Below are 16,421 nucleotides of genomic sequence, written 5' to 3'. Positions count from 1 at the left end.
AATACATACATTGATCTATAAATTACTGCTATGATAACTTCTAAATCTCCTATTCAATCTAACTCCATTTACACTTTCATTAAAACAGTAAGACACATAGATTTTAAAAGGCCCAGGCATGACACCCTGAACAAGTCAAATTCAAACTGAGTTTTCTTAACTTCAGTCCTTTGAAGACAGCAGCTTGAGGCATAGATGCTGAAGGCTTTTTCACACTTATAAGATCTTAGAAGACTACTTTGACACACAGCCTTTGCTCCTTTATGGATATTTTCTCCTTTGAGTACAAATACCCATTGTTTCACTATGTCTTTGAACTTTATCTTCCTGATAATAAAAACCTCTCATAGCAGTAAGTTTTACCAGTAATCTTTGGGAAAAATAGACACACTGTTTCTAAACTTCACCTGGCTAGCTCACACATTTCACCCCTCCTTTGAAAACAATCTAGTCTGGTTTATTTAAAAATGCAAATGTTCCCTTGATACCTATCGCCTGAATTTTTCCTGCATTGAACGGGCTCGGCAGGAGCAGGCGGGGGCTGTCGGGGAGCCGACCACCACCCGTGATCAGCTCCGCACCGTGATTTCACGCAGGCAGGCTAACTAAGGCCCACCCTGCGTGGATCGTGAGTGGCAGTGCTGAACTCTACCTGTGCAGGTGGGGGAAGGAGGGAAGGTGGGCCTGGCGCGCAGTTCGTGCGTGCACGCGAAAGAGCATTTCAATCTCCCTGAGGCACGGAGCTCAGGGAGATTGAAGCATTTTTTGAAAAAATTATTAAATACAATAAAAATTCAATGAAACTGTCCCCTCACGTGACTGTGTCACATGGGATGGGGCATGCTTTTAATTTCAAAAGAATATTTTTATTTAATTTGTGATAGCTTTAGGAAACCTCATCCCGCTCGTGGATGAGGTTTCCTAAAAAATGTAAAGGCTGCTTGGCCTTTTCACCTGCCTGCCAACTGTAAGGTTGAACAAAATATCGCGATGGTGCGCGGTGACGTTGGGATGCACGCCCGACGTCATCGTGCGCCATTTTAAGTTCTGGTGTGTTGGGCACGCGCCTGCACGCTGAATGTAAAATTGTGGCCAATATTTCTAAACTTGCTCACGTTTACCTAATTAACATTTCAAACCTAACTTCTCTTCTTACATCAAGACACCCAGACCAATTCAGTTAATTCTCATCCACACACACACACATAGACACATGGACACTTACCACTATTACTCTATTTTACAATAAATTCCAATAATATTATGAGAATTATTATATCTTACTGACATTAGAGAAAGCTTTACTCTGTATCTGACCTGTGCTGCACTTGCTCTGGGTGTGTTTGATGGGACGCTGCAGAGGTAACTTTATTATGTATCTAATCTGTGCCGTTCTGGACCTTGCACTGCTTGATGTTCAATCTGACTGCCTGAAATGGGAAGTGTTCCACCCCAACCGCGAATAGTAAATAAAATAATATTACAGCTCATGCAGGCAGCAATCATATCAGAAAGTGACAGTGGAAGTGTCCGAAGCAACAGGGACATGAAAACAGAGTATGTTTTCCTTGTTAGATCAATTTAAAGTTATAATTTGGGGCTGTTTGCTGGATATGGATCGAGAGATGCTTGGACTGGTTATTGATTTAGTGTTTCTTCATTCTGAGAGGCACTAAATTGTGCTGTGCTCAGAGAGGATAAAGCACACTGGCTGTGGAGTGGATTCAATCCTTCCAAACAAACTCTGGCCTCTTTCACTTTACATCACCACATTGCTTATTGTCCTGAAATGATTCCAATTGATAATACTCTTCAGGCTTTTGAAGGCTTTGGGTTGAGAACCTTGCTAAAACTGAAGTATCTAGATCAGAATGGATTCGACCTTCAGTCTGTGCTGAGTTAGCGGATCAATTTCATGATTCTTTTTAACAATGAATCTGTGGGTAAATGTAACATTATATATTTGAAATAACACTCAATATTAAATCTTCATCTAAACCTTCATCCTTGTTTTTAAGTCTCTCTATGGTCATCTCTGAAACCTCTTCCAGACTTACAATCCTTCCAGATCTGTGCCATGTTCTAGTTCTGGCCTCTTGCAATTCCTCAATTTTGATCATTGGTGGCAGTGCCTGAAGCTGTCTGAGCCCTAACTGCTGGAATTTCCTTCCTAAATGTCTCTGCCTCTCTATTTTTACCCACTCTTTTAAGATATTCCTTAAAACCCACTTCTTCTGCATTAAATCACCTTTTGTGGCTGAGGTGAAATTTTATTTGCTAAAGTTTCTGTGAAGCGTTTTGGAGATTTTACAATTTTAAAGATGTAATATAAATGCAAGTTGATCCAGATTTGATCCCTGGTCTCCGCTAGAGTGACATTAGAGGGTGCAAACAGCCTGTGGTCCTTGTGCAGAGAATCCTATCATGACACAGCACAGGAGGCCATTGAGCCCATCATACCTGTACCAGTTCTTTGGAAGGGCTCTCCAAAGGGACAAAAGCCAGCCACGGATATTGACTGGGGACAGAAATTTCCCCTTAAGACGAGGAAGGGAGTGAATTGCTGTGGGGTGAGGAAAGTAAGAAACTCCCAGAATCAATTGGCACCATACAGTGAAATAAATAAGAAGAATATTGTTGGTCAAAAATAAGGACACCAACCCCAGTATGTCTGTTCTGTTAATATATTGAGGTTGGTCTTGTTTTGCAATCAAGCACACAGATGTGTTTAAATACTGGAGCAAAGAAGGACTTGATATGGCAGTGAGTTTGTGAAAGTAAATTACAGTAATAGAATTGTGTGTTGATAGCTAGATGCCAGGCGAGTATCAGCTGAAGTATTTAACCAGATCATTCATTGTGACTCGCTCTCAATTCATAGAGTGAATGAGGGGCTATTAGGGTCATAAGAGTACGTTTTGCACTCAAAAACATGTTCGCAACTTATTCTATTGTTATTTCAGTTCTTAATAAAATCATAACTGATGGAATATAAAATGAGTTGCTATATTTTACTTTCATTTGGTGTAAATTGGGGAGAATGGCTTTACACAAATGTCAATTCATCCATTAAAATTGGTGAATGGAGTATTATGCACTCATCATCTTTTCCTCACAATTTTCTACTCAAAAGGATTGACTCATGCCGAATTAGGAGTTCCGTGGGTAACAGCAGTTCTCTGGTTCCAAGTTCTTCATGCCTGACATACATACCAGGAGGCTTGTTCACTCCTCTAGTGCAGGGGCACTTAGGTCAGTTGAAGTACCTCAATTAATGCAGTATCCAGCAAAATGCAAGTTTGGGGCTGAATTGTGAGAGCTTTTTGGTCCATTCAACTTATTTCCATACTGGTTGGGTGGACATAAGCAAGTTATCAGGAGAAAAGCAGTATCGAGTCCAACAAATTCTTTAACTGTTTCACTTTATCTAACAAGAATCAGTCAGTCTTTATTTTGGTTTAAGCATCAAAAAGAGAAACTCGGTCTTTCCTGGGACCAAGCACTTTTTTTCAGCATATTTTTTTCCTGAATTTTCTTATCCATCTTTGTTTGGCTCCAATTCCATCCATTTATCTGCCCTGTCTGTCTGTCTACCTGTCCTTCAGTTTCATCCCCCAATGGAATTGCCTCAGTCCGTCTGCCTCACTTTCCCCTCTTCCTGAGCTTCTCTTTCTATATCTTCCCAAGCTGCCCACTTCACTTACCGACTCCATTTTCCCTCTCTGCAAATTAGACTTTTCTCTGTACATCTGCCTACTCTCCTCCTCTCTGCCCCTATTTGTTCTTTGTCTTGCTGTACTTTTGTGTCCTGTCTAATTCCATCTTTTGCTATGGGCCGACAGTTGTACTCACTTTAATTCATATGATCTGCACATGAGGCATTTTTCCTGATGTAGGTGTGGGAGCAAATGGATTTTATTGCCATGTTATATTGAAAAGGAATTTCTGTTTTGTTTTCAGATTCTTCTTAAAGTTCTTCCTCAAGTGCAATCAGAATTGTTTGAAAACAGCTGGGAACCCACGAGATATGCGCCGATTTCAGGTACTGTTTAAAATTCCACATCTGTCCCTCAGTGTGTCACCATACAAACAGTCAGGCTGAAGTTTTCTCTGGAAAGGGACATCATTATTCTGGCGAGTTCTTTACATTTGTGAACAAAATGTAGGTAATGATGTCCACCGGAGATGTTGGTCTGAATTTTCTGTTGTTACAAAAATGACTGCGGAGGCATATCTTACTTCCATTTTGTACAAATTGTAGAGCATGGCTTTGCACAATTTTTCCATTATAATTGGTGAATGGAGTGTAATACTCCCATTACTTTTGTCCTCTCAATTTTCTACTCAAAAGAATTGACTCGTGCTGAATTAGGAGGTTTCATGGGTAACAGCAGTTGTCTGGTTCCAAGTTCTTCATACTTGTCAGCATATACAGTAATAGTGACCAGGAGGATTGGGTTCTCTCCTCACTCAAATCAGTTGAAGCACCTCAACTGCTGCAGCATCCAGCGAAACACAAGATTGGGACAGAATCCAGAAGCCCGGACCCAGAAGTCTCACCCCTAAACACGGTACATGCCATTTTTGTGAGGGATGGAGTGGGGGCAGGTTCTGAGTTGCACATCTATGGTTCATGGAGGCAGCTGCCTCCAGTCATGTCATATTTTCGTCAGTTAAGTGCGGGAAACTCAACGTGTGCAGGAGCATGTCTAAGCTTGTTGAGTTGCTTGGATGTGGGATACTCATTCAAACAGGGGAGGTACCCTTTTGGATGTGGTCCCAGGACATCTTTAGAAGAGATCAGGTAACCTTTGGGAAAGGGAAGCTGCCCTTTGAGATTGTTAAAATTAGACATGAATATGCATAAAAAAAATGCACAGGGCAGGATTTTGCCCTTGGTGCGCGGGATCGGCAGAGCAAGTGGGGGCGGTTGGGAAGCCGACCGCTGCCCACGATCAACAGCACACTGCGATTTCTTGCTGGTGGGCCAATTAAGGCCCGCCCAGCGTGATACGTGAGTGGCAGCGCTGAGCGCTGGATGTGCGGGCGGAGGGGAGAGGGCGAGTAGGCCCAGCATAAACTTTGCACATGTGCATGAGAGAGCACTGAACAGTCTCCCTGAGGCACAGAGCTGCCTCAGGGAGATGAAGTTATTGATTAAATTAATAAAGCACAGAAAAATGTAATGAAACATGTCCCCTCATGACTCTGTCACATGTGCAGGGACATTTTTTAAATTAAAAAATAAAGTTTGTATTTCATTTGTATTTGCTTTCGGAAACCTCATCCTGTCCATGGATGAGGGTTCTAAAACGTTGCAAAGGCCGCTTGGCCTTTTTACTTGTCCGCCAGCCGTTAGGTTGAATGGGCAGTTGAATGGGCAGTATAAAATTAATGACAATTCATAGCTTAAAGGCCTTAATAGGCCTTTTATTTGTCAGCGAGCACGTTGCCAACTCTGGCACGCGCCCACCAACCGAACTATTGCACAACTGCGCGATGATGCCTGCACACTCGGCCAACGGCAAAACGCGTCATTTCACACTTGGTTGGGTCGGGCAGGTGCCCACCCGCCAAGCTAAAATTTCTGGCCATGAACTCATTTGAACTATTAGTCTCATTGGAACTGTCAAGCTCATTCGAACTGTCAAAAGGAACTGTCAAACTGTGAAGGCATTTAAAACTTCTGCCTTTTAAATATTTGTAAAAGAAAAACTGCAGTGTTTAAAAAAAATAATGTTTGCTCTTTCACTCCATTAACATAAGCCTGAGGGTTTTCATTACTGGATTAGTGTTGCATGACTTAATTCATACCTTCTGTAATCACCAGGGTGCCTCCCAGTTCACAGTTTGATTGACAGCTCTAAGTAGTTATAGACTCTTTGAAGTGGGAATATAAATTCCAGTACTTATTTTTATAAGGGATTAAAGGAAGTTAAATGTAGTGAATGGGATTTTAATCAATGAGAGTGTTTTTTTTGAATAAGTGAATTCTTCCACAGACATTTAGTAACTTAATCTCAGCATGTGTCCTGAGATCTGCCTATGGTGGATATTACGTGAATTGGAATGGCAAAAGGGTTATGGTTGGGGGGCGGGTTGGCACAGGGGCTATAAAGGGCCATACATTGGTATGGAGGGTATGAGGAGTCAAGGGGGTGGTGGGTGAGGGGGCATGAGTGGCATGGGTAATCACGGATGGGGCCTAGGGAGTGTGTGGTGTCGGAGTGGGAGTGGATGGGTGAGGAAATGTAAGGTGAAGGCTGGAGATCTGTGTTATGTTTTATTGCTTTTTAAAACACTTCCACACAGTGCCGGTGCATACCCAGCCCAACTCCACACTCATTCTAGGGTTGCCTACCACCACTCCCAAATATTACCCACCACCAACCCCAGACAAAAAAATCTAACCTTCTCGGGCACTTATTAGTAGGTGGGGTTTGCAGAGCCAGGAATTATCCTGGCTCTGCGCTCCCAACCTGGGAGCAAAAATTCAGGCTGTCCTCAATTAAAAATATTTCCCCTGTGAAGTAAGAACCCTGAATGCTTTCTCTTTCCCAATCCCAGTAACACCAACTGTAGCACTGCTTCACAATTACAGCATATGCTACCACTACCGTGGCTGAGATTGACTAACTCAACCTAAGGGGCACCCAGGATTGAACCCAAGATTCCCTGATCTGTATGGCTCAGTACCTCTTTGGAGGTTACATAAGACAATGAGGAACTCCTCTTGAAAGCAAGAAATACTTTTTAACCATCTTCTTGGTCCTGAGAAGTTTCAGAATAAATTACCTTTGGGAGAGGTGGGGTGGGCTAGATGGAGACATTATTTCACTTCTCAGAATCTTAGTTTAAATCCCTCTTCACTGAGGATCTCAAGTAGAATTAGTTTTGGCAGTCCCAATTCATCCCTGCTGTCCTCCCTGATCTACAGTACAAAACTGCCTCATAATTTAGCAATCTCACTTAGAGACACCATTGGGTGCCTGTGGCAGAAATGGAAGAATTGTTCCATTGGCCCAGTGGGAATGTTCTACTGATTTTGACTGAGGCACATTGCTTGGATAGCGTAGACAAAGCTTTTGCCGCATCTCACCATGTTGCACCTGACCCTGAAGTATTTGATGGGACACTGTAGACGGAGTTTTACTGTATCTCACAAATGTTATCCCTAACCTCAGAATGCTTGATGGAACAGTGTAAGAGGCAGCCTAACTCTGCATTTAAACCATGCTGACACTTAGCTGGGAATGTTTGAGAGAACAGTGCAGAGGGAGCTTTATTCTGCATCTCACAATGTTGCATCTGAACTTGGAGTGTCTGATTGTACAGTCTAGTTAGGGCATTATTGTACCTAATTGATAGTGTATCTAAACATAGAAAGATTATAGAGCAGTGTAGGAGAAACATTATTTTGCATCTCGCCCATGCTGCATCTAACCCTGGGAATGTCTGATGGGACAGTCTCAAGCGAACTTTGAAGTAAAAACAGAAATTGGACTTGAAACATTAATTCTGTTTCTCATTCCATAGATGCTGCCAGACCTGTTGAGTTTTCCCAGCACTTGGTTTTTAATTTCATATTTCCAGCATTTGCAGTATTTTGCATGAATGCCAGAGGGAACTTTAATATATATGCTCCATAATTTACTTAAACTCAAAATACTTGATTGGGCATTGGAGTTACTCTGCACCAAAATCTTGCTGTCAGTTAACTGCAAGTGTTTGTTAGGGCAGTGTGGTGAGATTTGTATTTTGCTTTTTTACCTGAACTTAATTCGACCTGGGAATGCTTGATCCTGATGCTGGATGCTTGACATAGTAAAGTATTCCATCCACAGCATTGATATTTCTCATCTTAAGGAACACAAATTTAAAAAAAAATGTCATAACAACACAATTAGGCAATTCAGCACTATCAAATGGAATGGGAAATATCTCAGAATCAACTATAGCTAAATGGTCAACATAGATCCCAAAATCATCAAAAAGTTTGCATTTAACCATAATATATGCTTTTCTGGCAGACTTAGCATTTAACAGATTACAATACAAGCAGAAAATATAGATCATGGGAAAAAAAAATCTTCAAATCCCAATCCTGATTGCTTTTACAAGATGCAAGAAGTTTTTGTAGCTGGAAGGATTTATACCCAGCGTTTTGGGGATTTGTGTGGGATTGTAACCGACCCCCTGGATCCGAGTTCAGTGGATTGCAGTTTTGAAAGCCAAGCAATGCAGAAGAAAAGGGAACAGGAAATAGAGGGAGGTGTTTCAGGAAGCTGTCGGGAGATGACTGATAGATACCAGATGGATCGGGTCAGTTTCAGTGACCCGGAAAACTGACAAGAGGGACAATCGCTGGCACTGGCCAAAGTGCTCAGCCCTCCCCGCTGCAATCACAACACATTACGGCAACCTCGTTTAAATGATTAAGTAGACTGATTCACTCATTTCACAGATTATGTTACATCCCAAACATGGGTCTTCCACAGATGCCTTTATGTTTGCCAGATGCAAGAAATTAATTTTGTTAATCCCTCCCTGTCGCTCCTGAAGATCAAGATGCAGTTTTTGCAAAAACTAGCTGTCCATTGTAATCTCACCCAAGTAGCTATTATTCATATGTTAGCCTGGACTTTAAGAGTGTGGGGGACATTGTAGCTCAGCCTGATCTTATTTTTACCCTTACTTGCCCACTCACACAATCAAGATCAGAACTATAGCTAATTTTCATCTCTTTGCCTAGTGTTGGGTGCTGAGGCTAATTCCAGCAGCAGCAGAAACTGTTTCTGGCAGCGGAAGGGTCAATGATCTGAAAACACAGATTTAAGGTGATTAGCAAAAGAACCAGAAGTGACACGAGGAAACATTTTTTAACGCAGCAAGTTTTTGTGATCTGGAATAAAACAGCCCAAAAATGATGGTGGAAGCTGATTCGATTGCAACTTTCAAAAGGAAATTGGCTAAATAGATGAGGGGAAAGGAATTGCATGAGTATAGGGAACATGAGCACAGTTGAAATCATTGGTTAGCTCTATCAAAGACTCAGGACAGTCATGATGGGATGAATGGCCTTCTTTTGTTTTGTATTATTCTGTGATCACTGCTTCCATGCTTGAGAGCATCTAACTTAGCATAGTCTAGCAATTGATCCTGGGTGAACACACGGCCTACTCACCAGCTTAACAAGCTAGGCCAGGAGCAGAGCTCCAGTGCTGATCTTTGAGAGGGAAGATTAGTGGCAAGACTAACATCTTAAACTTTCCTATTCTCATTTGAAGTTCTTCCCCTCAATAATCTTGCTTTATGGCACACACCACTGCTGGCACAGAAAGCAGACAGGTGTGTGGCCAATTCACAGGGCTCTATCGTTGCTATTGTTGAATTAGCTGTAAGAAAACTCACAAGACTGGCCCAATGGTATCTCAGCACCATATCTTATATCTCCTCACCTAGCCACTCTACCCCACACTCCATCCTGTCATTCACCCAATATCAGGAGGTAATGTCTCAGTAAAAACTCAAGTGCTTGTTAAAAAAAAATTGAATTCATGAACTGCACAGAATTCTAACACACATCATGTATTAAATAAATAGCCCTTATAATTCCGATCCTGGTTGCCACCCGATCAATGATACATTATTGGTCTATAAATCATTCAAGCATTTTCTTCCATTTCACTGCATTAATCTTCATTCTGACCTTCTGTTGCAGTTCTGTCTTCTCTGTTGCTTCACCTTTTCTGCTCAATTTCTAGCCTTTTTCTCACTCCAATGTAATTTTCTTTTGTGCAGCCGGTATTACAAAATCATAAATTAGTTCTTTATCAGCACAGTTAGGATTTTACTATTTCTACTGGATACTAGATATAAGACATTGGCATGAAGTTTTCAGTTCCAGGACTTGATTGATAGGACTATTGTGCATTACAGTAATGCACCAATCTATGCTTTCTGTAGCCATTCTTGTCAGACCTTGTGATTCATTGATATATTCAATGCAAGCTCTCATTGCTGGGATCTCACATAGTCAGGAAAACTAAATTGTTGGCACCGCTGCAGCTACTTAAAGCACTGCAGCAGTCATTTGAAGACAAAGGGCGGAAGGGATCAAAGGATATGGGTAGAAAGCAGAAGCAGGCTATTGAGTTGGATGATCAGCTATGATCATGCTAAATGGTGGAGCAGGCTTGAAGGGCCAAATGGCCTACTCCTGCTCTTATTTTCTATGTTTCTAGATATGCTTTTGTAAGGTAACAAATTATATTCATTTTTTCTGTTCAACTGATGAATTCAGAGAAGCATTTCATGGATGCAGATGCTGTTTCAGGAAGTGACCAAAATAAACCTTGCCTTATTTAGTTTTATCTCATCTCTTTCAGCTAATACATTCCTCCGTTGTCCCTCTTACCTCCAGAACCATAGAAAAGTTACGGCACAGAAAGAGCCATTCAGCCCATCATGTCTGCGCCAGCCAAAACAAAAGAAAATAAATTAGCCGATCATTTTTAATCTCACTTCCAGCACCTGGTCCAAAGCCTTGCAGGTTACAGCACTTCAGGTGCAGCCTCAACCATCAGTTTAGGTCATGAATTCCAGATGCCTACTACCCTTTGGGTGAAAAGGCTTTTCCTTATGCTGCCTCTAATCCTTCTACCAGTTACCTTAAATCTCTACCCCTGGTAATTGACTCCACAGATGGGGAAACAGGTCTTTCCTATATACCCTACCTAGGCCCTCATAATTTTGTACATTTTAATTAGGTCACCCCTCAACCTCCTTTGTTCTAAGAGAAACAACCCTAGCCTTTCCAATCTTTCCTCATAGCTGCAATTTTCAAGACCTGGCAACATTCTTGTAAATCTCCTGTACTTTCTCCAAAAATATAGTGGTACAGTTTCCAGTCCATAATAGGGAAGGTCAACATATAGTTTAGATTTAACTATTTTTCATAGAGGCAGTGAGTGTGCAGAACTGACTCCAGGGAGACAAATTTAGCAGGTTGGCAAATTCAACAGGGGAAATGAATGTATATTTAGCGAAGGAAGTTACTGAATCTTGTGAGGCTATGGAGTGATGCATGACATTTCTTGGACTTGGAATCAATCTAATGGACTTTAATAGTCTCAATCAGTCCTGTACATTGCTTTGTTCTCTCATTCCAGTCTCTATTGCTCTTATCTGTCTGCCATTCTTCACAGCCAGCTGGCATCAAAGACAAAGGGGCCTTTTTGCTTCAGAATTTTCACTTGAAATATCTCATAAAGCTTTGGCAGCAATAATCTAACCCAATATGTACAAACAGTTTTGGGCCTGGACTTCTCAAATACACATACACATACCCTTTGGCTGTTAAAGGTTTTAACGCAAACACTAATCATGCAAGCTTTTTTATAATGTGTTAACATTGTCAACTAGTTTTGTATCAAAAAGTTTCACAACTGTGAACAAATTTCAAATGAATAATAATTTCTAGAAATGTCAAGATCTCAGTGTTTGCCACAAGCTGTTCAATAAGACAAGAGCTCCATATAATCTATGAAATTACAACCATTTCTAAAAATATATTTTCAAACATCCCCACAAGAAAGTAGAAAATTAGAATTTAAAAGTGTATTACCACATCTTGCAGAAATATTTCAAAAAACCAAGTACAATGAGTTGTTTCAAAGAATGGGGCTCTGTTGTGGAGGCAAATGTGGTAACCATTTTTACAAAGCAAGATCCCACAAACAGCAACAGAAGGAAAGAGGAGTTAATTGAGTTATTGCGGTTTTTGTTAAGGGAGGAATATTGACCAGGACACTGGAGCAACTCTTAGGGCAGGATTTTTCAGTCAGTGTGTGGGGGTGGGCCCCACATGCTGACACGTAAAATGACGCGTGATGATGTCGGGCGTGCGTCTTGAAGTCATCATGCTGTCTCGCGATGTTTCGTTCAGTGGGGGTGCGCCAGAGTTGGCTGCATGCCTGCCAATATTTAAACGGTCTATTAATGCCATTAAGGAAGTAATTACTGTAATTGTTAACACTGCCCATCCCAAACTTAATGTTGGTGGGTGGGCAAAAAGGCCAAGCGACCTTTGCAGTTTTTAGGAAACCTCATCCACGAGCGGGATGAGGTTTCCTAAAGCTTTTGTTAAGTAAATAAATAAATAAAATTTCTGAGATATAAAAACATGTCCCATCTCATGTGACACAGTCACATGAGGGGACATGTTTAATTAAGCTTTTTCTTCATTTATTTAATTATTTCAATATCAAATCAATCTCCCTCAGGCACGATTGAAGCGCTCTTTCACGTGCATGCATTGTCCCCAATTCTCCATCCTCTCTCCGCCCACACAGGTAGCTCTGAGCACTACAGCTCGAGTCTTACACTGGGTGGGCCTTAATTGGCCTGCCTGCGTAAAATGGCGGCGCAGAGCCGATCGGCTCCACGACCGACCCCACCTGCTTCTGCCAAGCCCGCCTGTCGACTGAAAAATTCAGGCCTTAGTTCTTCTTTGAATGCTGCCTGAAGATCTTCAACATTCATGTGATTGGGCCTTAATTTGAAGTCAGACTGCATCTCTGATAATACGGTACTCATTTGGTACTTCACTACGATGTGAGTTTAGATTATGAACAGGTCCTCAACAAACCGGCGCCATTTTCAGAAATCAATCGAAGCAACCCAATTTTGCAATACCTCTTAAATCTTAGTTCCCTTCAGAAACAAATCAATATCCCTGTAGACCCATTTATAACACAACTTAAATGGCCCTCCCTGCATGGAAAATATGAGTAGGAAAACTGGCTGATATTTTCCCTCCTTCAGTCAGGGCATAGATGACAAAAATATCACTCCTGTTGGCCTAACTAGGATTAGCTCGTTCACCACTGATAATGGATGACACCTGGAGCATTCCTGGTCTGTGTGGTGCAATCCACATCAGGTAAACAGACACTTTGGGAGCTACTTTCAAGCTTTCTAAGTCCCATTTATAATATCTTCAGGATTCATTCATTGCTTGTTGGGAGGCGTAATTTTGGAGATTTGGATCACCATATGAAGAATGTCTTTGCAAGCCAGATTCACAGTAAGTTATATTTTCCTGCACCTTGCTTTACAGGTTGTTTTATCAACAACAATTAACGTAGACGGTCATGTACTGGCTGTCTCTGACAACATGTTTGTGCACAACAACTCCAAGCATGGACGAAGGGCCCGTCGCCTTGACCCCACAGAAGGTATGTCCTTTTTCTCTTGGGTATTAAGGCTACTTATGCACGTAATCTGCTGTAAGCTAACAATTGTCACTGATGCCAGTTCCACCTGCTCTGTGTGTCTCTGGGCCTCAATTAATGGCAAGCCCGCCCATGAGAACATAAATTGGATTCAGTGCTGTTCCTGTTTCATTTATTGCTGTGCACAAGGTGGCGGCAAAGCGGGAATTACTCAGCTTCCACATGACAGACTTTATTCAAATAGAACTACTTAATTTTCCATGGGATATTTTTCTCCTCTGATGAGGTGGTGTCTAGTCTCCATTTTAGCAACTGCCTTCACATTGGAATCAGGATTTCACTGTATGGGTATTCACAGGCACACAACTATGTGCCTTCAATCCATGGTGCAGTGTGCTATGGCATTCCTGAGACACTGGTTGGGATTCTGGCCTCAGCAGTTGATCAGCAAGATTGACACAGGTATTAAATTAAATGCAATAAGTTGTTTTAAAAAGAAAATCTAAGGAAGTCCCGTGGCCATGGAACTCAATGTTTTGTTTAAAAATGAAGAGTACTGCAAGATATTTTTGGAAAGAGCATTTTCGTTAACCCAAGTTTTACACCAAGAAATGTAAGCAGATTCACCAATATGTTCAGACTTTACAGAATAGATTGTTTGATTGTGGCATAATTATTTAAAATGGCAAACCCAGGCATATCATGTTCAGGTCAAAAAGCGTTGGGAGAAGATGGATGGGTTGTAAAACCTGTAGACTGTAAGAACAGGAAGAAATTGCATTTATGTGGCACTTTTCTTATTATCAGCACTTCATACAATTAGCCAAACACAGTAGTCAGTTTGTGCTCAACAAGCAGCTTAGTGGTGATGGCTAAGGGATAGATGTTAGCCAAATGGTGGCAAAAGAATCGTTTATGCTCACCTGAACAAGTTAATGGGGTCTTGGTTTAACCTCGCATTTGAAAAATGACATCTCTGATAATACATCAATCACTCAGTCCCGCAATGAAATATTAGCTTAGTTTTTGGAGTGAGGCTTGAACCTAGACATGTCTGACTTTCAGGCAATGTTTGTTACCACCCAGACAAGGCTACTCTGATTTTACTTCAGCTTTTCAAAATCATTAATGCTTAATGCTTGTGAAACGTACTTGGATGGAATAGCATGTTTGAACATTGTACTTAAACATTGGGCAAAAAGATTTAAATCTAGGCCGGGGCTGATGACATTATTCGGAAGTCTTAAAACTCGCTGACATAATATATTTCATACTTTTACAAGTTTATCAAGTTTTTCAAGTGAATAACCAAGTTATTAGTGGGCAGACGTCCATGATCCCCAAAAATTGCCCTTAAATTGGAATCAATAACAGTGTTATTCAGTCAGGTAGATCACAAGGGAGGCCTGATATGGAAATAGCTTGGTGACACAATAAAGGATGTGCTAATCTCAGGTTGGTCTATTAGTACATTGTCAGGTTCCAGTCAGTTGCTTCCATTCAAGTGGGAGTGCTTGACTTAAACAAAGAAAAATAACCACACTGAGCACAAACACTGTTCATCTGAAGAAGAATTAAATTTACTCTTCCCTTCAAAAAAATCTAAAATATGCCATGAATGCAATTTTTTGTGACCCTGAAATTCAGGTCAATAGTCAAAACATATTTTTTTCTCCAAAATATGCAGGGAAATGTTGGATCAAAGTAAATAATCTGTCTAATTCACTTTCCTGGGAATGCAATCAAAATTATGAAAGGATCGGGACTGGGTGATGCAGAGAGATACTGATTCAGCTCTGCGGACCTGACTCAAATTCTGCCCAGGCTGCTGGGATAAAAGTCAGTCTGTTGGTAGGAATGATCCTATGTGAAATTAATTCAGGACAGTCTTAACCCAACTTCAAGGTGATAAGGCCATCACGTCATATCCATAGCACAAACTGTAGCTAATTGGGATTTGTGGCAAATTTTTCCTCCAGATGGAAAATGGAGAAATATCCGACTGGTGCAACAGAAAGAGCTTTTCTGAGGTTGAAGCTGAGTAGGTTTTGGGAGCACATGAAGATTTTCCTCTGTGCTTAATTAAGTGTGCGATAGGCATGAGGTACCTAAAACAGAAACATTCCATTTCCCAGCATTAATATATTAGCACACTGAGCAGAACATTTTTGAAAAAAGGAAATAGAATTGTCTTTGAAAATAAAGAGGCTAAGAAGAGTGAGTTGAGGAACACAATATAGTCATTTGGCACTCCTGGCAAACAATCTTCACAAACAGTGCAAGGACATCAAAAATGACACACCAAATGGTGACTGAAGGAGGGAAAGCTAATGGACACATCGGCTTTGGCTCCCAGACATTAAACTAGTCTCCCACAGAGAACAAGAATTGTTGTTTACGTTCTTCGTTTAATATAGCCTTCTGCAATGCCTATATTTGAGCATGGAAAACAGCAGATTTGGAATTAATGCAAGTATAGAACTATAAATGAGATGTGGTTAGATCTGACATATTACACAAACATTTTGGATGCCTTTAAAGATTCTGTCTCCCAAAGGTCAAAGGTCCTCCAGCATTTTGTAAATTTTAGTGATGCCTCAAGATGGTCCAGTTCCCCAAAGGTTCTATGGTGCTATTGAAACCTTAACAAGGTTTTTAAGGGCTTCTAAGGTTTCCAAAGATTCACAGCAGAATCAGCAGCAAAGTCTCTCAATGGTTCAGATGCCCAGAAGTTGTACTGTACTACAGAAATGTTTGTACAATCTATAAAGGCACTTTTACAGACTAGTTGAAAATACTCATTGTCCAAAGGCATGTTGTGCAAGGCTGCACAATGTTAACAAGACTTATTAAGTTTAAGAGTTAAAACACCAACATTGTACTGTGAAATATGATTAAATCAGTCAAGGATTTGCAATGGTGTTAATTTCCTGTCCATGGTGTCATGAATAAAATCCCAGGAATCAGAGCAAGAAAATATTCCATTTTTTCTTCCAAGACTGATTGAAAGTGATTGACTAGCAGCTCAGACACAGCTCGAATATTTGGCATGCTGCCAGAACCCTTCATGCTCTCCTCTGACCCTGTCAGCACTAAGCTTGAGGTGATGGATTGAGCTTGGATGTGGCCTTGAAACCATATAGCTTCTGACAGGGTGAGAAATCGTGAAGTTGAAGACAGACTGTG

General features: G+C 41.0%; 1 protein-coding gene across 4 annotated transcripts in view; it reads left to right on the top strand.

Moving 5' to 3' along the window:
• The window catches only part of LOC121289728 (transcription factor COE2), a 260,228-nt gene that overhangs the window by 155,772 nt on the left and 88,035 nt on the right, over positions 1 to 16,421 (top strand). For all 4 annotated transcript variants that reach the window (XM_041209384.1, XM_041209387.1, XM_041209385.1 and 1 more), the window contains 2 exons: positions 3,961 to 4,042; positions 13,121 to 13,238. In XM_041209384.1, the coding sequence (XP_041065318.1) occupies positions 3,961 to 4,042; positions 13,121 to 13,238 (200 nt within the window). The remainder of the gene's footprint in view (positions 1 to 3,960; positions 4,043 to 13,120; positions 13,239 to 16,421) is intronic.

This window comes from Carcharodon carcharias, chromosome 17 (genome assembly GCF_017639515.1).
Source record: "Carcharodon carcharias isolate sCarCar2 chromosome 17, sCarCar2.pri, whole genome shotgun sequence".
Classification (NCBI taxonomy): domain Eukaryota; kingdom Metazoa; phylum Chordata; class Chondrichthyes; order Lamniformes; family Lamnidae; genus Carcharodon; species Carcharodon carcharias.
This window is presented reverse-complemented; position numbering and strand designations above follow the sequence as displayed.